Genomic DNA, 26,239 nt, shown 5'->3' on the forward strand with positions numbered 1-26,239 from the left:
TCCACGAGACTGTCTTCCTTTTATTCCAGTAATGCAGCCCTGGGGGGCACGGGGGCCTTTCTTGGTACACAGGCTGTGTAGGTTTTGTCCTCGAGTGAGCAGTCTTGTTTCCAAATCTGGGGGAGGCAGAGCCTCCTGGAGTCCTGTATCCCCCAGAGGAGTAGCTCCACTAAACTCCCTTAAGGCCCCGTTTTCCTACCTGATCCTGGTTCCCCCCCTTCAAACCAGGACCCACACCCTGTAAGAGGAGAACACAGAGAATTTAGTCATAAAATTCATTTTGTTTTCTTTCAAAGGAGGCTTCATTCCTGGCAAAAAGGGCCAAGCTGAATACAAGTCCTGCCAAATATAAGAGGCATTTCTGAGCGCAGTCTTTTCAATACAATTTTAAAAAGAGCCTGCGAGTAAAGGGGCAGGTGGCTCTGCGGACGGGGCTTCAACAGCCGCGTCTCTCCGTGCCTTACCACTAGGGGGACTACGGGGGGAGAAGGGGTGCAGGATGGGGTAACTGCAAGAGATTTTATTTATAGGGGGGGAAAAAAAGCTTCTTTTAAAAGAAAACAAAAAGACAACCAAACCAGCACCCAGATCAGAAAGATCTATGTAAACCAGCAAGAGACACGGACTTCCCTGGCGGCACCTGTGGGTGCCACGAAGTTCTGGGCCGGAAGAGACCAAGCACAGTTGGTGGGTTCTGGAAGACACACTGCTTGGAGAAGAAAGGCCATCCCCGTGTCCTTGCTGTTGCCTGCCCGCCCTGGCCTGCCCCAGCTGGAGTGCAGCGAGCGTGGCCGAGGGTGAGGGAGGGCTGCAGTCCTAGCAGGGGGCTACCAGCCTTCGTTTCCGGATACACGCCCAAATCCACTCCGGGGAGACCTGCTGGGCCTCAGGGTTCTTGTCCCTGCTACCCAGCACATGTGTGGCTGAGGCCATGTCAAACTCCTGCACCAGGTCCCCATCGAATGCCACAAAATAGCGTCTGAGACGGCTGAAGTCTGGTGTGGAGGGTGGCAGGTAGAGCCGCACCCCAGTGAAGATGTCCAGCAGCACCTGCGAACGCACAGTGGTCAGGCTGGGGCTCTGCCCAGAGCGCGGGCCAGGGAGCAAGGGTGTCTGAGAACCGGAGACGGAGGGGACCATCTCTGAGAGCTGACTGCAGAGAAGGACCAGGCTTCAAAACCCCAGTGCCCCAGCCACCGCAGAGGACACCTACCCCTCCCTGTCTAAAGGGAAAGGAGGGAGCGTGGGTGGGTCCCCACACTGGGACCTGGAGAAGGGGAGAGTGGGGCTATCCCAGCAGCATCCAGTGCAGGGCCAGTGGCTCTTGGACTCCACGATGCTGGCCGACGGAGCAGTGCGCTGCACACAGGTAGCTAGACTTGGGGGTCAGGAGCCCCGCTCTGCCGTGGACGGGGGCAGGGGCTTTGGGTAGGGAAAAGATGGGAAAGGCTGCCTACTTCTGCCGGGGACTGGGTTGGGGCCCACGTGCCAGACTCCGATGCTGGCTTTGGCCGGGGAGGAGGACTGTGTGCCCACATCACCCCTACAGAGATCCAGGGTTTACCTCTGTCCCCTCTGGGCCAGTAGCTCCCCCAGGGCTGAGTCTAATTACCACATTCAGAAGGAGCTCAGCAGCTGTTTTCAAAGCCAAAGATGGACAAGAGAGGGCAAAAGGAGAAGGGCGGCAGGTAGGACAGTCACCCGGCCGGTGCCCTCTCCGCCCTCGTGGGCTGGTTCTGCTTTGGCCCTGAGCGCAAACTCACACAGCTGCACTCCACCCAGACCGGCCTTCCTCCCCTCTCTTTAATGTGAACTGTGACTCGGGACCAGCAGCCTCTCTCAGCGAGGCCGGGCTGTTCTATCTCCTGCCTGCTGGCACAGCTCTCCTTCCTCTCTGCTTGCTGGCCGGCCGCCTCTGCAAGGCAACGAGAGGGCACAGGGTGGAACGGCCGTCCTGCGGGGCCTGCCCGGGATGGGTGAGCAGCTGCCGCAGGCCACGGGGTCTGGCTGCTAGTCCCAACACCTTCGCTCATCTCAGTCCCCAAGGGCAGAGGGCTGGGAACTCAAAGCCCCAGGCCAAACGGGCCCCCGGGACACCACAGTTCTTCCGCTCACCTTTGCTGGGCACGGGGTCTCAGCGGGAGCCTTCCGCTTCTGCCCCACTTTCACGGTCGGCTGGTGGCCTGCGGAGAGCCCACGATGAGAACTAGGAAGGGGGGAGGGGAGCTGCTACCCCTGAGGTCAGGGCAGCCGAGGGAAGGGCCAGGCCTGGACTCTGCTGGGAGCCTGGGGGAGCTGGCAGGGGAGGCTGTAAGCGAGTAAGGCCTCTAACTCAGGGGTGGCTTATCCTCAGGCCAGATGGGCTCTCGCAGGGGCCGGTCACTCAGGTGTACTGAGCAGATGGAGGGGCCCATGGCTGGACACACGACAGGAACGTGGTCCAGGTCGGGTGTGGTGGACAGAGCAAATCACACGATCTCAGAGCTGACATGTGAGACTGGGTCCCCTCACAGCACACTCTTCCTCACCCCACCCCTCCCTTCTCTTACCGCCTCTGCGGTTGGGGCTGCTCAGCCTCCCTCCTGCCTTCTTGGCACTGGTGGAGGGCTGCTTCGGGGAGGCCCTGGAGGCCTTGCGAGCCCCCGCAGACCCTGAGGTACCCTCATTCTCTCCGCTGCTGCCCCCTGTGGTGGAGCTCCCCTCCTCTCCAGCCGCCACAGTGAAGTCTGCCCTCTCCTTGGACAGCTGGTACAGTTCCTGGGGAGGTGACAGAGATGTCAGGGCTCTTATCCCCTTCCCAGCCACTGGCCTCTGAGGCATGTCTTAGGCCCATGTGACTGAGGAACAAAGAGAGGAGAGAGACAAAGGCAGGGAAAAGAAGCTGGCATTCTTGGTGCTTTTCTAAACTTGAGCATTTCTTGGGTCATCATTGCAAATCCCTGTTATCTGTCCCCCTGTTCTTATCAGCAATGTAGACTATAGCCTGGGGACCAGCCCTGAGCACAAGGGCAGGAGGCTGAGGGCAGCACAGCTCTCTCCACTGAGGCCCTGCAGCAGGCGGGTCTCCCTCCACTGCCCTCCTTGCCCTCTCTCAGTGGATGATGGGGTGGGGGGGGGCAGAGAGGGAAAGAAGAGAACTCATGAGCAGGCCAGAGAGCCAGGGTTCCAAGGCTGGGACAATGGGGTGGAGGACACATGAGCAGGGGAAGCTGGCACCTTGAGTTGGGGGAGGTTAGTGGCAGATTTCCAGTCCTTATCATCACGGATGCGGGTGCAACGTGGGAACCGGATGGAGATCCCGTCGGCTGTGTGAGCCTCAGACTTGGAGAACTCAGCCCCTGTGATCTCCCACACGGCAGCTTTCTGTCAGGAGTTCAGTCACTGGTCAAGAAAAACCTCCCCCAACCAGCGAGAAGCAATACAGACCAGCTAAAACCAAAAAACCACTGGCTAGCAGGCGGGAGATGGGTTCTAGTCCCACGGTTGCTGCTGACACTAGGTGACCCGAGGGAAGTTCCAGCTCTCCTCTGGGGACCCAGTTTCTCTGTCAGTGCATGGAAGGAACTGGCCCAGGTTGCTTCCAGAGCAAAGCATTTGTGTGTGTCATCCTGCCCTTACCAAGGACGATTCCTCAGTGCTGACGGGCCCATCCCTTGGCTGAACAGTCCAGATGCCCACCCTGGGCTGGACTGTCAGTGAGGCTGAGATGGCCTCTCTGTGGCGCTAGGGAACCTGCGAGCTCATTCTGTGGGCTGGAGGAGCCCAGGCTATGGGGCTGGTACCTTTGGGTCTGGGACTATGAAGTCAGGATAGTAGATCTTGTTGATTTTCAGCCAGCTGGGTATCTTGCTGGGATCCTGGAGAAGACAAGATGTTGTCCTGAGCCGTTCCCAAGCCAAAAAACTTAAATTCCCCTTCGTTAAGGGCTTGTGTGAAGAGGGGACTTTTCACAAAAAGCTGACTCTCATCCCATGGGATCCTCCCTGCCCCGAGCGTGTGGCCAGGGGGTCATGTGGGCCAGCTGCCACAGGGCAGGCACTCAAAGTCTCTGAAGGCCTACCACTGCTCCCATGGCCAAGCAGCAGCTCTCCGTTCTGCGGACACAGATAAAGGATCCCTGTCGTCCCCCCAGCACGGCCAATCTCGGGGACGAGGTCCAGTGCAGAGGCCCCGGGCCAAGCAGCTCCTTTCCTCACCTTGCTGATCTTCACCATGTCCAGTTCCTTCTGCAGGCGTGCGAGGGTGGCGTCGTCGTGGCCTCCCGAACACTTGGTGACCGTGCACCACTTCTGGCTGTCTGGGTCGTAGCAGCCCATGAGGAAGATGGACATCATGCCACCTGGGAGGGGGGACAAGCGACGTGGTGGGGGGAGGGAGCCACTGCCGCCAGCCCCACGAGCCCAGGGAGGGGCAGGCTGCTGCGGGGGAGGGGCCTTTCAAAGAAGTACCATCCCAGGGGCCAGAGACCATCCTGACCTTTGCTCCCTTGCCCATAGAAGGCCCCAAGGACCACCAGGTCAGCTGTGTCAGCCATGGCCCCCTCGTTCAAATAGTCCTTCTTCACTTTCAGCCAGTGCCGCTTTCCAGGCTCATATGTACCCTGAGGGAAGAACAGGAGAGACCTCAAACTAGAATAAAAACTCCAGGAGGCTGAGATTTACCTTTTTTTTTTTTTTTTTTAAAAGATTTTATTTATTTATTTGACAGAGACAGCCAGCGAGAGAGGGAACACAAGCAGGGGGAGTGGGAGAGGAAGAAGCAGGCTCCTAGCAGAGGAGCCTGATGTGGGGCTCGATCCCATAACGCTGGGATCACGCCCTGAGCCGAAGGCAGACGCTCAACGACTGCACCACCCAGGCGCCCCTGAGATTTACCTCTTCATTCGACGTATGGGCTTTACCACAGTGCCCAGTCCACTCTGAGCAAGAGCCCTTAGCTCGTGGTCAGACCCTAGAAAGGCACCCCTGCTGCCTCCAGCCCCAGCCCCCTCAGACCGTCACCGCCCTCTGCTGGCCAGGGCTGGAAAGGCTGGCGGAGGCTGAGAGCCTGCGGGAGGAAGCAAGCAAAGGGTGTCAGCGGCTCACCTTCACGTCTTTCAGCACCAGCCCTTCCAGCCCCTCTCGGATAACCCGGTTTATCATGTCGGCCAAGTCTGCAGCTTTCTGAGGGTAAGACAAGACGCTGAGGTTGGTGTGAGAACGGAGAGCACCAGGGTGGGCAGGTGGAGGTGGTTCCCTTCCGCACACTAGTAAAGCACCCGCTGCAAACACCCCGACCTGAACACAACCAGCAAAGGTCCTGTCCCAACCAGAGAGTGGCTGCAGCTTCCAGACACAGGGAGCCCAGCTAGAAGGATGCTGCAGGCCCCGCCCTCTCAGATGGAGACCAGGAGACAACCTACACACAGTGGCAGCCCCCGTAAGAAACTGAGGACCCATTCTCCCAGTCACGGCTGACCAAGGGGTTCTCTGCCCTGCTTTCAAACCACCAGGCTGCTGTCTGGGGTGGGGTCTTTGCTCACAGTAACTTGCTTCATTTCTGAGAACATGATCCGGTTGGGAATTTCAACCATGTTATCATGAAGAAACTTCCGCCGCTCACACAGAGGCCTAAGGGGGACGAGAGAGCTGAGGTCAGGCCAGAACCCTCCCACCCGCATTAGGAGTTCTGAGAACCGACGGGCACATCCACCAACCCACTTCCTGACAGGGTTTGCCATGGCTCTAAACCCTGACGCCTCACAGTTCTTGTCGGGGCGACAAGGACACCCTCATGACCGAACACGGACAACCAGACAACTGTGAGCTGTGGTACAAGCCACTTCATCCTTGCACTTCCTGTTTCTGTCCTGGAGCCGCGAGAACTGGCCTCTAGCCCAGACCGTCTGGTCCCTCATGAAAAATGACTCCCACTCTCATTTTTCATCCATGCAGCCGGCCCCCCGCCCTGCCCCCAGGCCCAAGGCTGGCTGGTTCTTAGGACCGAAGTCCAAGGACCAACAAGACTGTCCTCCTCCCCCCGCCCCAGCTCATTGACGGGGCCAGTGGGGGAAGAGTGGGGGCAGGGACACATGTCTAGGTGTGCAAGGGGCCAATCCTAGTTTCTCAGGCCCAAGAATCTGCATGCAGTGAAGCCAAGACCGCTAGTTCTCCCTCAGACGGTCCCCACCTCCAGTCCTCCTCTAGTCCCCAGCTTCCTGGCGGCCTCTTCCAAAAGCAAAACCTGAGCTGAAAAGCACCCGCCTTATGCCCTCATGGGTGCTATTTGTGGACGGATAAACCGAAACCCTGTTTCTCTACACAGTCTACTTTAATGTAGCACAGAAACTTCTGTGGGGATCTGGGCTTCCTCTCTGATTTAAGCTCTCAGGAGATCCAGTCAATAAGCTGGCTCTCAGAGTCAGTGGGGAGTTGAGTATGTGGCAAGTGTGCAACCTCTCAGCTCCCTCCTCCCCAGTTCCGGGCCACAAAGAGGCATATGCTTCAGCCCCTTCCCCTCCCTCCTGTCCAACCTGAACCCCCACCTCTCAGCCCGAAAACAGATCTCTCACCTGTCCATCAAGCTGACATCATTGAAGTAGATACAATCAAACACAAACAGGCAAACATTAGCATCCTGGAAGGCAGCTTTCTGTAAGGGAAAATGAGGTAGTAGATACATGAGGCCAAAAGTAAGTGGGCTTAAAAAATGGGGAGGACCAGTCCACTTCCGGAGACCCTGTGAAGCACTGGACAGAACTGCCCTGTATGTGTTCGGAGCCCCCTGGGCCACAAGGGCACTTGGCAGAAGATCCTAAATGGAAACCAACCCCATTCTAAGTTCCCAATACTAGCCCCTTTGATGTAAAACACACACACACACATCTAAACTCAGGGCTAAATTCAGAAATAGTTCAGAAACAAAGAATAAGCCCAACTCTGAGTAAGTGACAGATTCCCCTCCGTTCAGAGCAAGAGCTCACACAGATACACATGCACGTGCGCACAGCCGCTCAGTCCCGCACGCTTGGCGCTGAGCCAGTACCTTGTGCACCCCAAGGGTCCCAAAGGGCAGCGGCCTGCCTGTGTTCGCGTCGATCAGCAGCACCTCAGAGTCCAGGATCATGCTGTGGCCCCCGGGGAAAGCCTGAGGGATGTAGTCCTTGAAGTGGGCCACCTGGGGGCAGAAAGGTGACTCAGGTGAGGGAGGAATGGGCGGCAATGACCTAAAGCCGAGCCAGAAAGCAAAAGCCAGGCCCCAGAAGAAAGAACACCAACATGTGGGAGCCAAACTCATGTGCAAAACAGACCTAGGCCTTAGGAGCCACTGAGACGAGAGGAGAGGAGTGTTTGAGGCCCAGGAAGAGGTCGGCGTGGGGAGAGCCACGCTGGGCCATGGAGGAGGTGGGAGGAAAAAGGAAGAAACAGAGAGCTGAGTATGTGGAGGAGGAGGTGGGGGCGGACAAACATGGAAGGGAGGAGGAAACACGGGCAGACAGACATTTGTGGGGGAAAACAGGTGAGCTACAAAAAAATGGATGGAAAGGAGGAAATGAACCCTCCTAGGAGTAGCAAGGAAACAGGAAAGTCTTCTCTGAGTGGGAGCTCTGAACCCACAGCCATCTTCAAAATGAGTAAGAAAGGATGTTTGCAATCAAGAGTTTTTCCTGGTACAGGCAGAACCCTAGTCTCTGAGAGTTCCAGACAGGGAGCAGTCCCACTGTAACCCAGGGCAGCCCCTGCCAAATGATGCCAGTGGTGAGGTCCAGAGAGCATGACTGGGGCCCGAGTCCTCCCCTGGGCAGGGCACACAGGCCCTCACTACCTATGGCGCTCGGAGCAGGGACAGAAGATGCCTGTTCCGCTGTCCCGCTCGGCTTCAATCCCCAACCCCGCTCTTTACAAACCACAAGCACAGGAGAGACCAGGGACGGCTGGTGAGGGAGAGCAGGGAAAGGGCTCTAACTCTGAAAAGCTGGGCCCACAGTTCTTCCGGGTAGTGGAGGAGCCCACTGGGCAGCTCCCTGGGAGAAGTTCTGGGGCAGTTTTCCTGGGCCCCGCGGAGGCCAGTGCTTAGCTCTCCTCTGGACACCTGAGACGAACGGCTCGATGCTCAGTGCTCCAGCAGGAAGGCAATGGTGGGGGAAGCACGGGGGCCACACAACACATCCCCTCCACGCCCAGGGCTCTGAAGCACAGAGTCAGTCCTAGCAGAGAAGGGACAGCAAGCTCAGGAAGGCCCATCGACTCACAGAGGCCCGGGGTGCTGCGAAGGACTAAGGGGTGAGGTTGTCAATGCCCCTTAAGGAACGACAGGAGTCCGGGCTCTCCTATGTCCCCGCTGGGTGGAGTTTACATCAGAACGTAAGCTTCCAAGTACTTCTGTCCTTTTTTTACCGCTGTACACCCACTACCGAGCACAGTGCCTCGCCCGGACTAAGCCCCTGTTAAAGCTTTGTCAGACAAACGCATGACCGATAGCCTAACAGCCCTTCGTTGCAGAGCACTAATTCAGCGCTGGGGAGCACACAGGACGTGGAAACACAAAAGACGAGCACTGTGAATCACCTGCTAGGTGAGCTCGCTGTGCCAGCATCACCGTGGGCCAGGGGAGCACTACCATCCCCAGGGGCTCTGTGCTGACTAACCCAAGTCTGGGCTCTTTGGCTGTCCCCACGGAGCAGCCCTTCATTATAAGAATCCAAAAATAAATACACTCCTTCAACAACCACAGAATAAACCCAACTGTGCCCCAGGGCTGAAATGACTACAGAACCCTGGCCTTGAGGTTCTTAGGGGGCAGGAAGGGAAAGACAGTCCCTGCAGAGAGGAAGGGACCCGTACCTTGTGAGGCAGGACAGGCTTGAGGCTACGGCTGAAGTAGTTGAAGCGGTCCCCGTTCTTATGCACCTGCACTCGCTCCCCGTCATACTTGATCTCGGAGAACATGCCGTTGGGACACTTCTTCATCGCGTGCTCGATGGACTTGCAGGCCTCGGCCTTGGGGTGGGGAAAGAAAAGCCTGGAGACTTACAGGTGCTCTTCAATGGGGGCTGCTCAGCACGGATGGCCCCAGAGTCCAGGTGCCGGGGCCTGCGGACCAGAGGATACCCTCGAGACAGGTTGCTAAAGAGGCGAGGGGAATGGACAAGGCTAGGCAGTGCCGTATTCGGACCAGAGCGTCACTGCAGCGGACACCGGAGCTGGCTTTTTGAGGACCACGAATGTGATCCATGTTAGGGGCAAATAAAATTCCACTGAAACAGCATTTCATTTTTTTCCAGTAATTCAGGATCTTGCAGGGCCGTGGCTTGCTATTAAACACATCAGTTATCTCAGCACAGGAGGGACGTAGAGGGGAGAAGAGAGTGTAGGGGACAGGGAGGCTGGAAGGGTGGCAGCGGTCAGGGATCCCTAGGACAGGACACAGGAGTGCTTCACATCCCAGCGCCATCCTGACTCAACCTGACGACAACCAACCGTCTCGGGGGTTTGTACGTGTCAGGTCACACACATAACTTCAGTGCGTCCTCGATATGCTATCTTACGTGAGAAACACTGATTTCGTTTTATGGACGAAAAAACAGACGCTTGAAGAGCCTAAGTCCTCACTTAAAGTTACACAGCTTGTGAAGGGCAGGAATGAAGCTCGCAGGGAGGCCCAACTCCAAAGCCTGCGCAGTTCATCACGGAGCTATCTAACCCACGCCACTCTTGGGATAAATGACAGGTTACAGAAGAGACTCCCAAGAATTCCTATAAAAGTCAGGAAGGCCACTACTGCAGGTGATAGGAGTCCTGTCCCCGGGATGGAGATCCCACCATTCTGGGGCTGGCTGGCCCGCATTCCGGGCGAGAGAGGACACTTCCCTAGCCCAAATGCAGAAGCCTAACGGAAGGCTGTAGTATATAGCGCATGAGAAGGGCCCACAAAAGGCACTGCACCCCACGGGAGCAGCCCCAAGGCTCTCACTAGGCATGACAACATTTGTGGGGGCTGCCGTCGCACAGAAAAACCAGTGCAGAAAGGAAATCCCAGTTCTCACGAAATGAGCAGGGGCTCAAGATGATCTTGGTCAGACCCAGTCTTCACTCCTTAAGCTTCTTTCCAGAAGAAAGAGGCCAAGTCACCCTGTCTTTGGAAGCCCGGCTCTGCCACTAACTCTCGGAGCTCCTTTGCGGTAGGTCACAGAGCCTTAGGAATTACTTAACACGTCCACCTGTCTTCGGGGAAGATGCCTGGTAAACCATGCTAAGGAGATGATTCAGATTTCATACGTCACTCACGCAAGGAAATGAAAAACCAAGAAAGGCTAAGTAACTCATAACTCATTCAAGATTCTATAGCTTGCTGGTGGCCGAGCTGGGCCTTGAGCCCAAACATTTCTACTAGACCACACGGCCTCCTCCTTCGCCTTTACAGACCCGTTGGGATATACCCTGCAGCATCTGCACTGTGCCCGGCCCCAACTCCTCCAGCATCCGTGCCCCCCCAGATCTCAGAAGGAAGGTCAGAACATCCGGACAAAGTGGGACCGGAGAGCAGCAGCCTTACCAGCATGGGCTGCACCGGCGTCATCAGGGAAGCCTGGACACTCAGTGCGCGTCTCCGGCCTGGCTCCTTCTCCACCTCCTGCTCATTGCGGAGGACCCGCTCCACCACGTCCTGCAGATTGCGCGATGCTTTGAAGGCTTCATAGGCATTGGGGTCAAGGGCATCTAACCTGTCAAGGCAGACAGGAGCAAAGCAACAAAAACCACTGCCTTTGACCTTATTGCTTTAGACAGTGGTCAGTTCTCGCAGAGAGGAGGGGTCTCGACATAGGGGGAGAGCTTACGTTCTGCTGTCTAAAGCCTTCCGCAGGGGAAAATGCTCTTGGAAAACTAGCAATTTTGAGATCCTGGGTCTACATAGATGTTGCCCTAGCAAAGACGGGGCTGGAGTGGCAAGCAACTCATACTCGATTTATCGAACGTATTCCATACTTACAATTCTAACAACCGTGTGAGAAGGGCATTGTGACATTTTATATGAGAAAATAGAGCCTGAGCTAGGTCAACTGATGGGCCACGCAGGAAGGAGTAAGGCTGAATCAGGACTTGAATCCAGACCGGGACCCCAAAGTCCTGACGCCGGCTGGCAACAAACGAAGCAGACAGCCCGGCCGTCAGACGGGGGCTGGTACTCACACGTGCTTTGCACCCGCGTTCATCTTCAGATCGTGTTTGATCAATCTGATGATGCACTTAAGGTCATTGGCCGTACACCTAGGGGTGAGGCACACTCAGCCTGGTCTTTGAAGAGCTCTAGACCCCCAAACCCTCCTTCCCTGGTGGTTTCATCTCCCCAAGCCCATCCCCGTCGGCCGGTGCCCCCACCTGGAGGCGATGTCCTGCAGGGCCTGCTGCTGCTCGTCCTCCTTGGTGAGCCTGGAAAGCCGGAGGAGGAATTCGTCCACCTCCTGGATGGTAAGGAGGCTCTTGGGAGCTGGGGGGAAAGACTTGCTCTGCTCAAAGAAGACTCTGATGGTCTCTGACACGTCGCCCTGTCTCCAAAAACCAAAATGGCTGCAACCCCAGGGTGGCTGAGTGTATCCCCCAAACCCCCAGGATTAAAGGTGAGTCAGAGATTTCAAGCATCACTCCTGTCCCCACCTCACACATATTAACCTCACTCCTGAAAGAATCTCTCCCACCCACAGTTCCCGGAAAGGGCACCTCTAACCACCATAGGATCTGGCCACCTGCCTTGGCTGACAGGTGAGCCAAGGACTAATCCAGGACTGAGCCAACTTGGTGCCTGTTAGAATTTGTTCTCGGTGAGAACTGCCGGCTACCCTAGAGGGGCACCTGGGTGGCTTAGTCAGTTAAGTGTTCGACTCTTGATTTTGGCTCAGGTCATGATCTCAGGATTGTGAGATCGAGCCCCCTCTCGGGTTCACGTGCTAGATGTGGAGCCTGCTTAAGATTCTCACTCTCCCTCTGCCCCTCCCCCACTGCCTCTCTCCCTCCCTCCTTCTCTCTCAAAAAAAAAAATTAAAAAAAGAAAGAATGAATGAATTTGAACTAAGAAACAAATACGGTCATCAGATAAGGGGAGGGTGGTGCTTGGATCGAAACATTCCATGCTGCCCAAGCTGGAGTCATGAACAAACAAAAGCTGAATGTTGTATCAAGTTATACTGAAAAAAAGCAAGAAAAAGTAGGGTCCAGAACGGCAACCCCAGGAGAGACCACGGGAGGTCTGAAATCGGTCCCTCAAGATCTAGGCCTCTTGGGGCTCTGCAGGAGTACGACTGCAGTCCTCAGAACCTCGTGAAACCGACGGCTGTCGCCTCACATTCAGCTCCCATGAAGGAAGCTTATTCAAATGGGTTTCAGTTTCCAAAACAGTATGTGCCCCAACCAGAAAAAAGGGTGCAGGTGCCCGGCTTGGCAGAACCCCACCTGGAATGCTGCCTACCCTCCCCCTTTCCTCTGACCTGTTCTAGGTCTCGTGCCATATCATCTGGGTTGCAGTTAAAAATGCGGCTGAAAAGCTTCACAATCTGCTTATCATTCAAGTTGTACACACTCTTAATAACACCCGGGAGCAGCAGCTTCACTGTTAGGTACACGTCACCGTGGAAACCATCTGGAGACAGAAGAATGGAGGCCTTCTTGAGAAATGGAGCCTAAACACATACAAACTCAAGGAACTGAAAGAGATGTCTGCATCGCTGTCTGTGCTGCCACAATGCCCTGCACGCTTCCTTACAGTGACAGAGGCCACAGCATTTGGCGACTCGTGGCTTACGTGTCTACCTCCTCTGGATGAGCTCCCACAGGGCAGGGCCACACTTCCAGTTCAGTGTCCCCAGTGAGGAGCACATTACAGATGCTCAGTGATGATCTGTCAGATGAATGAAAGAGCTGGAAGATTCTATTCCAGCCGTGCATGTAGGTCACAAAAACCTGATCAAACGTGCTGGATAGTGAACTGTCCTCCTGGTCAAATGCAATGCATTCTTCTGGTCTCCTGGGGATAAAGTAAGGGCAGAAAAAGAGCGATACCAATGTGCTCTGAGCAGAACTGGCTGCATTCTTCGTGGGGCCCAATAAGAAGTAAAAATGCATGGCTCTCTGTTCATTATTAAGAATTTCAAGGGGTGCCTGGCTGGCTCAGTAGAGCATGCAACTCTTGATCTCAGGGTTTTAAGTTCGAGCCCCACGTTGGTTGTAGAGATTACTTAAAAATAAAAAATCTTTGGGACGCCTGGGTGGCTCAGTCGGTTGGGCGATTGCCTTTGGATCGGGTCATGATCCCAGAGTCCCCGGATCGAGCTCCGCATTGGGCTCCCTGCTCAGCAGGGAGACTGTAAGCAGGGAGTCTGTAAGCAGGGAGCCTGCTCCTCCCTTTCCCCTCTGCCCCCCGGCCCCGGCTCGTGTGTGTGCTCACTCTCTCTCAAATAAATAAAACCTTTAAAATAAATAAATACATAATCTTAAAAAAAAAGAAAGAAGGAATTTCAAGACGTTATTAACAGAGGATTAAACCAAGTAGGAGGCCCCGTGCAACTGTACGATTCACACGGCTATGAAACCGGCCACGGCTCTGAGCTCTTCAGAGGAAAAGCCCATCCAGGATGTTCTAGGCCCCACCTCCTGCTGAACCTTTCCGAAGAAAGTCCTGGATGATCTGGGTCTTCGTGTTGTAGCTAGGATTCTCAGCCACCATGGCACACAACTTCCGAAACTCACGGAGCAGACAATCCTTGTGCTTGGGGTCGCATCTGCTTGATGACAAACTTGCCTTAGGGGGAGGGCTTGAGCGGGCTGCCCCAGAGTTGTTGGGCTTGGCTGTTGGAGAGAGAAACAGCAGGGATGATTCATTTGCCTTGCTGAGAAGGAAGAAAGGGAAACAAATAAGCACTCTGCTGGCACTCTGTATGGAGCTTCACTTAATCGCCCAAAATGGCCCTGCGGGGTGGAGACCGTTACACCCATCGCACAGGTAGGGCAACAGGCATCACAGCTGCTAATGGTAAAGACACAGTGGCTTCACAGCCGCACCGAGAGCCAGCTGCTGTGCGTTTCTTTATGTACGCGCTGCAGAGAACAAGCTGCCCCCAGAAAAGTGGGGATGAGAACGGAAGAAACCAAGGCACATGTTAGTTGGTGGGAAACTGCTGCTGTCGCTGTCAGGCTGGAAGAAGCCTTAAAGATGACCTGGTTCAATCTCTTCTCACTATGAGGAGCCCAAAGCCTGAGAGAAGGCATTCCCAGGCCTTTGCCGCTCCCACCCACCCATCACCCCTGCTTAGTGCCAAAATAAAAGGTAGTCAGTGAGCAAGACTGTCCTCCAGACACCCCCAAGTAACTGCACAACTCTCGAGTGATCCTCTCTTCCCTCCTTTACACAGCACACTGCACTCTGCAAGCTGGCAGCAGGGCCATTAGCAAGCAGCCTGCTGGTGTAAGCGGCCTCTTGGCTGGGGTCTGTAAATGATAAATCCATCCTTGTCTCTGCTCTGGCGTCTGAAGAGGATTTCAGGGGACAAAATTCCAGTGTCGATGTCGAGCAGGTTGCAAGACTTTAGAATACCCCGTTTCTCTCAGCTCCTCCCAACTTCCCCTCCCAGGAACGCGCTGTCCTTACGGCCACCTGGACTCTTCCGTATTTCCAGCTTTGCCCTACCACCAAACAAAAACCAGACCTCAGAGTTTCACAATAACAAAAACCCCACAGGATCAGGCGCTGTTTTTGCAATCTTCTCTCCAGCAGTCCTCGTGCGAATTCTGTAGGGTAAAGGAGGCAGGTGTTTCCTGTTCACAGATGAGGCCATGGAGGCTCCGAGGTAAAGCCACTTGCCCCCGAGCAAGCTGTCACATGACAGCGCTGGGACCAGAACCCAGGTCTCCCAACTTCAGTCTATGCTGCTTTCACTCACTTAAAGCTACCTCTCCAAACAACTTCTGAGTCCATACGTTTGGCTTTACTTTACCTGAGTCAGTCACAAGAATGTCTCCAAATATAAGAGGCAACAGGGTACAGGGTAAAAGAGCACAGGTGTTGGGAGTTAAACAGACCTCAGCGTCAATACTAACTCCATAATGGACCAGATATCAGCTTTCTCATTCATAAGATAAGCCTCATAAAAGTACTTCCCAAGGTTAACTGAAGAACAGACGAAGCTACATAGGTAAAAGCCCCTAGCCGAATGCTACTTGTTACATAAGGCCATGCTGGACACCTTCCATACTTTCAGCTCTGGTTAGGACACGTTTAGGGATGCAATTTCTCAAAATCCTTTCATTACCAAAATACAAGGAAGTTATAGGGCAGGTTATAATCATCTCCATCTGACCTAGGTGACTACTTCATGGGGGGAAAAGTCTTGAAAACCCAAACATCTTTTTGCTGCAAGAGAGATTAACGTATACAAAAAATGCTATACCAGTGGAATGTTGAAAATAAGCCATTACCTGCCTCTGCTCAGAGGGAAGCGAATAATGAATGAGGCTAGACAGCACGGAATTTTCATCTTAGCCAGAATCCCAAATGGGATTCCAAATTAAAAGGACCGTAACAGCTAAAGTATCTCTAATCTCTCACCTGAAAAACCAGAAAATTTCCGGGGATTGCTATTGGTGACGAGAGAGGCACCTTTCACTGGAGAGGTCACCTGGCCAGTGGCTGTCAGCTTAGCCTGGACAACGGCTTTCTTCTTTGGTGTGCCTGTTGCCTTAGAAGACAGATCTGTAGGACCCCCCAAAAAAGGGAAAATATGTTTTAGTGAAAGATCCCTGAGAAAAGCTTCCAAAGAATTTAACAAATGCTTTTACAGCCTTGCTGGGTAAGTTACTACCACGGCATTACACCAAGGCTGGTTGTGGACTGGCTGATCTTTTTGAGTGGAGGTAGTGGGTAAGAGAGTCCTGGTGGTGGTGCGGGGGAGTGTTCGGGGGACAAAAGCCCCGTTTCTCTTTCCTTTTTTTTTTTTTATAACTTTTTTTTTTTTTTAAAGATTTTATGTATTTATTTGACAGAGATAGAGACAGCCAGCGAGAGAGGGAACACAAGCAGGGGGAGTGGGAGAGGAAGAAGCAGGCTCATAGCGGAGGAGCCTGATGTGGGGCTCGATTCCGTAACGCCGGGATCACGCCCCGAGCCGAAGGCAGACGCCCAACAGCTGTGCCACCCGGGCGCCCCACTCTTTACTTCTATTAGTAACTTACATTTTCATAAGCACTCGCCTTCTATTATCCTATATATAATGATCTCCAGATCTGGGAAAAATCAGAACCCACATGTCCAAAGATAAAACCCGGGGACCTCAGCTCCATGGAATTAGCCCCAATTTATAGATGAACAAGAAAGTAAAATGAAGATGGAGAACAGAGCATGTGAGGTTGGCACAGGCAGGGAAAGTCCCAGCTGCTGTGTTTTTTTTGAGCTGTGTAAGTTTGACTCTACCTTGTTTTTCTCTTCCTCAAGGAGACTGATTAGTCAAGAAGTGGCAAAGGCTGGGACCAATGGCCAAGTCAGGGCAGGACAGGGAGCTTGAGAAAGAAGTATATGCAAAGTAGCTTTCGCTCCTGGAAGTCTTCTCTCCTCTCAAAGAACAATGATAAATAGGTGCCCATTTTTATTTTTTTGCCCATTTTTAGAGCCACTGCCAGAGTCCTCCCAGAGTGACCAGAACTACACTTAATTGAAGATATGAGTATTACTTTAAAGATAAGTAGACGGAAGGTCATAAAGGACTAACTGGATTTGGAAGTATCAGTGTAAGATTTCTAAAATATAAACACGTGACTACATATGTATGTGTGCATATATCTGTATGTGTATATGCATGTATTTTGTTTGCAAACATATATTTTCTAGTTCTGTCTGCTGAAAGGGCTTAAAAGCCAAGATACCTCATGGCAACAAGGATACACAGCATCTAGATTTTGGTCTCTAAAGCCATTCCCCCATAATGGGAACCAGGATTCTTCAGAGAAATGGCTGGCTCCAGAGTTGTGGTAGGGTACATATATAAGGTAAGCCTAAGAGGGGCACCTGGCTGGTTCAGTCAGTGGAGCACGTGACTCTTGATCTCGGGGTTGTGAGTTCAAGCCCGACGTTGGGTGTAGAGATTACTTAAAAATAAAATCTTAAAAAAAAAAAAAGTAAGGTAGGGGGGCGTGGGTGGTACAGCGGTTAAGCATCTGCCTTCGGCTCAGGGCGTGATCCCGGCGTTCTGGGATCGAGCCCCACATCAGGCTCTTCCGCTAGGAGCCTGCTTCTTCCTCTCCCACTCCCCCTGCTTGTGTTCCCTCTCTTGCTGGCTGTCTCTATCTCTGTCGAATAAATAAATAAAATCTTAAAAAAAAAAAAAAAAGTAAGGTAAGCCTAAGAGCATACTGTTATGCTAGAAAGTAAAGAAGTACTTCAAAACATTAAAAAAAAAAAAAAAAAAAAAAAAAGAGAGGCAGCATCCAGGACACAGAAATCAGATCAAAGAGTTTCCCAAGTGGCCCAATATGGGACAATTAAGTACGGAATTAATAAAATACAGTAAAATTATAAGCCACCAGGGAAAAGTAATCTGTGAGTCCATATGATAATAAATTGAAAGATAAGACGGGGTGATGGTAGGTACTCTATTCTTCAAAATTATCAATGTCAGAAAAGAAAGACTACGGAAATGTCCCGATTAAAGGAGGCCAAAGAGACCACAAAATGCGATACCTGATCCCAGAGTGGGATTCTACTGTGGAGGGGAAAAAAGCTACAGGAGATATTGTTTGACCAATGGACAAAACTGGAATACAATGGTGCGTTCAAATATTACATTAGGGATCAATTTACTGGAGTTGATTGCTGTGTTATGGTCCCGTAAGAGGATATTCCTACTCTTAAGATATACACACTGAATGAAGTATTTAAAGGCAAAGCCATAATATGTGCAACCTACTCTAAAATGGCTCAGGAAAAAACCCAGCTGTGCGCATGGGGAAAGAGGAACAGCGCACACAGGAACACAAATGATAATGCAAACAGAACAATATGTAACCACCGGTATGTCTGGGTAAAAAGAATATGAGCTTTCTTTCTTCTTTTTTTATTCTCACAACTCTTCTGTGAGTTTGATATTCTTTCCAAAAAATTAAAAAAAAAAAAAAAAAAGGAAGGAAGGAAAAAAATGGGACTCTACTCTCCTCCTTTTTTCTCTCAGCATCATCATATGAAAAAGCAGTGGTCCCCACCCACCTGCAATGTGCTGGCTTATCTGTTCCTTCTCGTTGTCTTCCAGCTCTTCCCAGCCTTCCAGCTCTGTGAGGTCCTCAATTTTTTTTGTGGTGGCCCGGGCCCGCTCCAGTTTCTCAAACATGCATTTAATGTGATACCACTCTTTCATATCACCCCCGGACTCTGAGAAGGGATTGGGCACCACTTTGCCGATCCGGCATACACCCTTCACAATTTTCTCCTTGCACTTTTTGCAGCCGGCTGTGCCACGCTTGGCATAGTCCACACAGAACCGTTGCTCGGCCATCTCACAGGGGCCACTGCAGAGTCCCACATGCGCCCCTGGCAGGAAAACAAGGCAGGTGGCACGTGGTCTTAGATGGCCTTCCTGGAATGACAGAGCAGGCTTTCTTCTCTGGAGGAGGCAGTGCCCATGAAGCAGATCTGTTTCTGACCAATGGCCGAACTGTCTTCTGTCAGGCCAGTGATGCCGCTCTCGGAAGAGGCACAGTTCTTTTCGCCTGAGTGCGCGGAGGGTTGGTGGGAAGAGGATCTTGAAAGTCAAGGTCATACAGCTCTGTGAAAGAGTGAGGGGCAAGAAAAGGGAGATATAAATGAGGAGCTAGGCTGCCACCTTCCCCAACCCCGAAGTCCTACTACAGTCCGTGATGACTACCGAAACATTTCCCCGAGTGTTAACGATGTAGTGCCTACAGGATGAAGAGCTCCAGAACAGGAAAATTCAGTTTGCAGAAGGGTGTTCAAACAGCTAATGTACACATGTACATCTAGTAAATCACAATCGAGAGACTCAAATCCAAATAACGTAAAAGCTTTTCTCAGGCCATCGGCAATACCTGATACTTACGATGGATGACAACGCTTAAGCATTACAAGATCCTGAAGTCTCTGTTTAGTCACCAAGAAACATTACATGATGTTCATGAAGCTTTTAATGTGAAGTAGAACACAGATGCCATCCTCAGAAAATAATTAAGTCACTATATAGATCTGTGATGTAATCAGATGACCTATTTTGAGAGGCAATTAAATGGAACCTAGAACCAGACTGCCTGGGTTCACATCCTAGCTCATTAGCTGTGTGACCTTGGTAGGTTACTTAACCTCTCCCTTCCTCAATTTCCTCAACTGTTAAAACGTGGTTAACAAAACTACCTAACTTGTCGTTCTAAGAGTAAAGCCCTCAGAACACAGCTGGTTCAGGACACATTAGCTCTTATTTCCATCAGTAAAGCAGTTATCCTTTAAGCAGAGGCTCCCTATGGGCAATCAGCCTGTTCATAATGGAGCACCTTGAATCAGGGAATGCTGAAGCAACTGGATGGCAAGAATCAAAAGACCTGATAAATCACCACAAATGGACGCAGGGATTATGTCCACCCAGTATCCCCCCACCTTTTTATAGCCATATTTTCTAAAATATCTTCATTGTTCTAATTTTAAATATGCTGGAAATTATTTCCAGCCTGCACATGCTTTGTAGTGAAATTGTTACTGGTTTATAAAGACAAGCAGGCTTTACTTCCTGCAGAGGAAAGCAGGTGGATGGGAATCGGCGGTGGGAGTGCGACTGTGACTGTCCAGTTAGGGACTGTTATTTTTGAGAACTCCCTTTACTCACCTGCGTCTCGGTTTTCTCATTTCTAAATATGGAAAATAATACCTGACCTCACGGGATGGCTGGGAAAATTTAAAATGAGCCCATGGAAGGGCTGAGGTCGGGGGTGCGCTCTGAACTCTCTGAAAATGTATACAACGTGCGCATATTCATAAATGTACACTTTCTTGGAGAGACGGTCTGTAACCCCGAGAAGTTCAAGAACTACAGAGGGGAGGTATGTGAGTCCGGCAGGTCCATCAGAGGAGCTCAGAACAGCGTTTGGGCAGGGCACCCCCGTTCCCCAAAGAGCCAACTTGAGAGCGCCTCGCAGCGCCCCACCCTCCGCGGGGCCCGAGGCCCAGGCCGAGCCGGGCCACGAGGAGGCACGGCGCTGTTCGGAGCCAGCCCGTCTGCCCCGCACCCCTCAACGGCCGCGGCTCAGCGTTTCCTTCAAGGTGGTCGAGAAGGAAACCGCTGGGGCCCCAACGCAGCCCGGGCCAGGAAGCGAGCGTCCTGCAGCCGCAGTTCCCGGGGGCCTTCCCCGACGCCTTCCGGTTACTGGCCGGCGCGGACGCCCGGGGACGCCCGCGGAGAAGGCGAGGAAGCGAGTCCCTCGGTTTGGGCGGGCTAGGGGCACAAGGACACAGCCTGGGCCTGGGGAAGGGGGCGCGGCGGAAAGAGAAAGGCTCCCGAGCTCGCACCAACGAGCACAGCCTCCGGCGCGGCCAGCGTGCAGAACCGGCCCGGCCAGAGCTGCCCCACAAGGGCCTCGGGGGACCCTCCCACTCGCGGAGCCGCGGGGGTCCCGGGGAGCTACGGGCCAACGCCTGTGGGCTCCCGGGGGGCCGCCACGTCACGGAGGGTGTGCCCCGGGGCTCGGCGGGCGGGGGAGGAGCCGAGGGGGCCGGCTCCTAGGCCGCGCCGAGCCCCGGGCCCCCGGGCCGCCGGGCCGCTTCCCTCCCCGCTGCCCGGCCCCGCCGCGCCCGCCCCTCACCTGCCTTCCCAGCTCCGGCGCACACCGCAGGCCTCGCACCAGGCGCCCACAGGCCGCGCGCCGCCACGACGGTTGTAGCGCCTGTCTCTTTAAATCCGGGTCCTTGAGCGGGCCGCAGCGCGCAGGCGCAGAGGTCCGGGCCCAGGCTGCTCCACGCGTCCCCGCCCCCCCGCTTGCCACGTGGGCTGTGGTCAGGTTAGGCGGAGCGCGGCTTTGGGAACCGTGAAGGGGCTTAGGGTGGTTTCCCGCCAGCTCTGCGGACGGAGGAAAACGGAGGTGCGGTCATGTGGTGGCAGCTGGGGTCTCAGCCCGGCCTGAACTTCGGAGGACCCCCTGATTTGTTCCTGATGTTAGAGATGATTCAGTCCTTAAAGATAATGGTTGAGAAAGTGTATTGTAATGAGCTTGGGGAAGGCAATGCGTCCTTCAACCTATTTTTCTGTTTTCCCTCTGTCCTGTGTGCCGCACAGTGCCTAGCACATAGTTAAGTATTCAATAAATAGTATTGAGTTGAGAAGAGGCACTAGGTATATAGATACAGACTTCAAGTGTAAAGGAGTGATGGGGAGAGTAATCCCTTGTATTGTTCAAAATGTACTGTCTCTTTTAAACCTCAGGTCAACTTTTAAGGAATTAGGATGGCTATTTTTACAAAAGAGTAGCAGGCTCAGAGAACGTAAGAGAGTTAGAGTTCGGGGGTTTAGGAACAGCAAACGGGCGTAGTTAGAGAGGTAAGCCAAAATCAGATTCTGGAGGGAATTCTATGTGTAAAAGAGCTTAGCTTTTCTTACGTAGGGGATAGGAAACCATAAAGGGCCTTTGGAATAGTAACTATTTTGAGGCTGGGTAGGGGAGAGACTGAGGCAAAGGAAGAAACTAAAAGGCTCTTGGTACTTGCCGTGGCAGCACATATACTAAAATTGGAACATACAGAGAAGAGTAGCGCGTACCCTGCTCACGGATGACCTACAAATTCCTGAAGAGTTCCATGTTATTAAGGAAGATTCTTTTCTTTTTTTCTTTTTTTTTTCTTTTGTCTATATGAGATGGTGTATGCTAAGTAAACTTTGGCAATCATTTCATAATATATGTAAGTCAAACCTTTATGCTGTGTAGGCCTTAAACTTATGTAGTGATGTATGTCAATTATATCTTGGTAAAGCTGGGGAAAAAAAGTTTCTTGTGGTGATCCATGTGAGAGATTAAAGTGGCCAGAATATGTTCAGTTAGTTGGGATGGAGAGGAAGAGGCATCTTTTTAAAAATAAATATTTGGGAGGCACCTGGGTGGCTGCCTTCGGCTCAGGTCATGATCCCAGGGTCCTGGGATCCAGCCCGGCATCCAGCTCCCTGCTGTGGGGAGCCTGCTTCTCCCTCTCCCTCTCCCTGCTGCTCTGCGTCCTTGTGCTCTGACAAATAAATAAATAAAATCTTAATAAATAAATATTTGGATTTTAAATTCTCTGATAAAGTGCTCATTTACCTAAAGATGAAATGAGAATGACTTGAGTGAGCAGGTAGGTAATGGTGCGAGGGGAGAAGTAGGTATTTGGGATAAAAGGATGAGTTTTGTTTGGATATATTAAGATTGGTTGGTTGAGGACAACCACAATCCCACTGTTTGGAGTGGGGCAAAGTCTATTGTGCTGCAGAATGAACAAGGTCTTTGGGGTTGGAAGGTCCCTGGAGGCTCAAGTCCCACCTGGCAGTCCAGTAATCCTGAGTCATCCTTCTCTCTGTCATTGCATTTACTACATTAATTTGAGAATCTCCTTGACTCTTTTTCCCTAACTGTGCTATCAAATGCTGTCATTGCATGTGGCTATCGAGCTCTTGAAATGTGGCTGGTCTGAATGGATATGTGCTATAAGTGTAACATGCACACTGATTTCAAAGATGTGTTGCCAAAAAAAAAAAGACTGTAAGATATCTCAATAGTATATTTATGTTGATTCACATGTTAAAGTAATATTTTGGATATGTTGGGCTGAATTAAAATACATTATTAAAATTAATTTCAACTGTTTTACTTTTTTGAAAATGTAGTGCCTAGAAAATGTAAAACTGTGTACCCAGCTCACACGATTGTCTATTGGACAGCACTGCGCTGGACTTCAAATGTTTGTGGAGGGTGACATCTGGGCTTTATGCATCACTTTATCCTCAATGCCCAGCGTAGTACGGGACACTTAGTAGGCACTGGGCAAATTTTTATAAATAAACCCATGAGTGATTGGAATGAATGAAACTGAGAGTGAACAGCTTTCTCAGAAGGAGGTTTATTACATTGTGTCTTTGACAATGTTTGATATTCATGTGCAAAAGGACTCAGGCTCTTAATATTTGTTTTGCTTGATTACAGCTCCAAGGAACCCCCAGTTTCTTTGATTCACCCCCCCCCCCATCTCCTACCCCACTGTAAAATGGAACTAGGCCTGAAGGCTGGAGTTGCATTTCGTTAGAGAAGTGGGAACTGCTACCAAGGAGAATGAAGTCATGTGCACTGGGCGTAGCAGGGCTTTGGAACCACACAGAGTTAGGTTTGAATGATGTTCCCCTACTGGCTGTGTAACCTTCGTCTATTTTCTTAACTTCTCTGGGCTTCAGTTTTCATGGTGAAATGGGGATAAAAATACCTTCTAGGATTAGGTATGACAGTTAAATGATATGGTTGATATTAACTTGGGAACTGCTTGGCATTTGGCGGTATTTCAGTAAATGTACATTCCCCTCGACTCCCGTGTCTGGATACTTTCATACCCCTGCAGGGTTAAATCAATCAGGCAAGTGTGGAATGCCGCCTCTGTGTGAGGCACTATTCCAGGAAGCGGAATAGCAGTGAAACAAAATGGACAAAAATCTCTCCTAGATGATAAGTAGTAAATAAAATGCATAGTAGGTACGCTGATGATGAGTGCTAGGCAGAAAAAGAAAGCAGAGGAGGATTGGAGGTGCCAGGAAGGTTGGGGGGGGTTGCCGTGTTAAACACCGAGGTCAGGAAGCCCCCCCCCCCAAGTGACACTGGAGTAGACTGAACAGGAAGACTACGGTGTTCTAGGGTACAGGGAACAGTAAGCAAAGGACCAGAGGCCAGGATGTGTCAGTCATGTCAGGAGATCAGCAAGGAGATGGGTGTGCTTTCAGCAGCAGGAGTTAAAGGGTCGGAAGAGGTGGAGACAAGTCAGCAGGGTATCTGGAGACAGACCCTAGAGGGCCTTGTAAATGGAGATACTGCAGTTTATTGCAGGTAAAATGGGAAGCTGGTGGATTGTATTGAGCGGAGAAGTAACATGATCGGACTCAGGTTTTAATGAGATTGCTATCAGTCTGGCTGCTGTATAGAGAAACTGGGAGGTGAGTCAGTTGGCTACTGTAAAAACATAGGGGAAAATGAGGGCAGCTTGGGTGGTAATAGTGAAAGAGTAACCAAATATTCATGTAAATATTTGCAAGTGCATTTTTCCAGGGAGCGCTTTTATTGAAGTCTTTTTTTTTTTAGGATTTTATTTATTTATTTTAGAGAGAGAGGGTGAGCAGGGGGAGGGGCAGAGGGAGAGAGAGAATCCCAAACAGGCTCCGTGCTCAGCACGGAGCCCAACATGGGGCGCGGAGCCCATCAAGGGGCTCGATCCCAAGACCCTGAGATCCTGACTGGAGCTGAAATCAAGAGTCAGATACTCAACTGACTGAGCCATCCAGGCGCCCCGCACTTTTATTGAAGTTTTAAAGCAATTCCGTGATCCAAACCAAAGATGACCTTGGTGGCAAATAAGCAGGGTATCTCCTACCTATTCCTAGTTATTCAAAGTCCCACGATGAAGTCCTTCCCTCAGACCTTGATGCTAAATTGTCCAGGGCACTGCTACTGTTTCTGAGCCTCTGAGAGCTTCTGCCACCCCCTATAAGACCGTAGCATCCCTGACTTCCAGTCGAAGCTCATTAGGATTGTTAAGAAGAAAAAAAAATCTGAGGGAAATGGGTAGATTCTGTTCATTTTTTATGCTACTCACTATGGAAGCTTGGCAGCCACAGGCAGGAACAGGGAAAAGGCTTCACACCTTCCTAGAGAAGGTGTGGGGCACTCGTGAGGCTGGTTTGCACTCAGTGGATTCCCTTTTTAATAAGCTCTGGTCTATGAATCACATAAATCTCAGCGCTGAGAGCCAATTTTACGGTTTGGTTTGCTTAATAGTCACACAATTAAAATAAGTTGTAAAAAACGGTGATGGTGTTTGCCAGGATAAATATTTAAAAGGGAACAGCTGTAGGAAGATGTAATAATTCAAAGCAGCTCATGGCTCTTTATTTTCAATAAAGGCTGTGGAGGTTGATTCTTAACCAGTGGGGTTTCTTGGCCTCTCCTTGGAATATCTTTGTGCTGTAGCTGCGAGGGTGAGGTAGGACAGAGAGGAGTCAAGTGTGCCTCTGGGAATAGCTGATTCATGACACAGACAGGGACAGGGTTTAGGACGCTCAACTCAAGGGTTGAGGTCACAGAGAGTGAGGGAGACTCAGAGTTGTTACCATCTTCCCTAAACTGGGTTGGGTTTTCTCGTATGAAGTCCTGGTGGTCATATTTTTTAGGTGGCAAATTAATAATTTTCAAAGGGGAAATTTATTGTACAAAGAGATGAGCCTATCTGGGAAGCAAACTTAAGTTCTGTCTCCTCCACTGGACTCCAGGCTGGCTGAGAGGTAGCACTGATGCCAGTTGGTTTTCCTGCTTTGGTATGGTGGTGATGAGGGAGCAGAAGGCTAGCTGAGGACAAAGCACAAGCTGACACCCTGCCACCCTGCCACCCCCCCCCCCCCCCACCATCCCCTCCTGGGTGGGATATGTTCGACATTCCTCCAGGAAGCTTCCAACTATTTTAATGTTTATAATGCTTTGCTAGAGGGAAAAACCACCTTAGCTTGATAATAGAAGGACTCCAGTATCCTGGGTCTTCTTTACCATATGAAAGTCCTTTTGCACACCTCCCTTTTTCCTTACCTCCCCAACTCCCAAGTATAGAATCAGCCACCCCTCACACCCCCGTTGCAGCAGCTCTTTGTGCCCACCGGTCTTGTCCTCGTGCTTTAATAAAACCACCATTTTGCACCAAAGACGTCTCAAGAATTCTTTCTTGGTCATGGGCTCCAGATCTCACCCCACCAAACTTCACCTACGTTGCAAAACTCTATTCCAGAACAACCTTAGGCTGGGGTCGAAGATCAGGTTGAATGCTGCCTTCCTCTCTTGTACCTCACAGGCCATTTCCTTTATGCCAGGAGAGCTCCTATCCGTCTTCTCTCCTTGTCTGGGAGCTTCTGTCCATGCCTTCTTACCGAACCTTCTTGACTACGCAGCCCACTGTGCTCTCCTTCTCCTGCCTTCAGCTTCTGTCTTGGTCTTGGTGATAGTAAAGGAAAACACTCAGTTGTTCC

The 26,239-nt window shown here is 51.6% G+C and overlaps 1 protein-coding gene and 1 non-coding gene across 2 annotated transcripts; one reads left to right on the forward strand and one right to left on the reverse strand.

Moving 5' to 3' along the window:
* Positions 1-20,957, reverse strand: LIG3 (DNA ligase 3). The gene is made up of 20 exons (XM_040640997.1): positions 20,814-20,957; positions 18,220-18,775; positions 15,574-15,717; positions 13,620-13,817; positions 12,461-12,612; positions 11,358-11,524; positions 11,169-11,246; positions 10,534-10,702; positions 8,823-8,978; positions 7,024-7,155; positions 6,551-6,630; positions 5,522-5,609; positions 5,085-5,162; positions 4,477-4,600; positions 4,197-4,339; positions 3,783-3,857; positions 3,217-3,363; positions 2,550-2,757; positions 2,116-2,183; positions 1-1,050 (listed from the first exon to the last, which is right to left on the reverse strand). The coding sequence occupies exons 2-20, from the start codon at positions 18,767-18,769 to the stop codon at positions 817-819; spliced, it is 2,991 nt and encodes a 996-aa protein (XP_040496931.1). The 5' UTR covers positions 18,770-18,775; positions 20,814-20,957; the 3' UTR covers positions 1-816.
* A 746-nt stretch (positions 20,958-21,703) lies between these two features.
* On the forward strand, positions 21,704-21,809 carry LOC121105123. Its single transcript, XR_005837553.1, has one exon. It is a non-coding gene; the product is annotated as a U6 spliceosomal RNA (small nuclear RNA).
* The last annotated feature ends 4,430 nt before the right edge of the window (positions 21,810-26,239 follow it).

Source organism: Ursus maritimus, unplaced genomic scaffold (assembly GCF_017311325.1).
Source record: "Ursus maritimus isolate PB19 unplaced genomic scaffold, ASM1731132v1 scaffold_24, whole genome shotgun sequence".
In the NCBI taxonomy this organism is placed as follows: domain Eukaryota; kingdom Metazoa; phylum Chordata; class Mammalia; order Carnivora; family Ursidae; genus Ursus; species Ursus maritimus.

Excerpts from the sequence above, each read along its gene's own strand:
- LIG3 (XM_040640997.1), bottom strand. The coding sequence starts at position 18,769 with ATGACCTTGACTTTCAAGATCCTCTTCCCACCAACCCTCCGCGCACTC. Across the intron at positions 11,247-11,357 it reads CTGCAGGACATCGCCTCCAG|GTGTACGGCCAATGACCTTA; the intron begins GTGGGGGCACCG and ends CCTCACCCCTAG. Across the intron at positions 4,340-4,476 it reads CTATGGGCAAGGGAGCAAAG|GTGGCATGATGTCCATCTTC; the intron begins GTCAGGATGGTC and ends CCCCCCTCCCAG.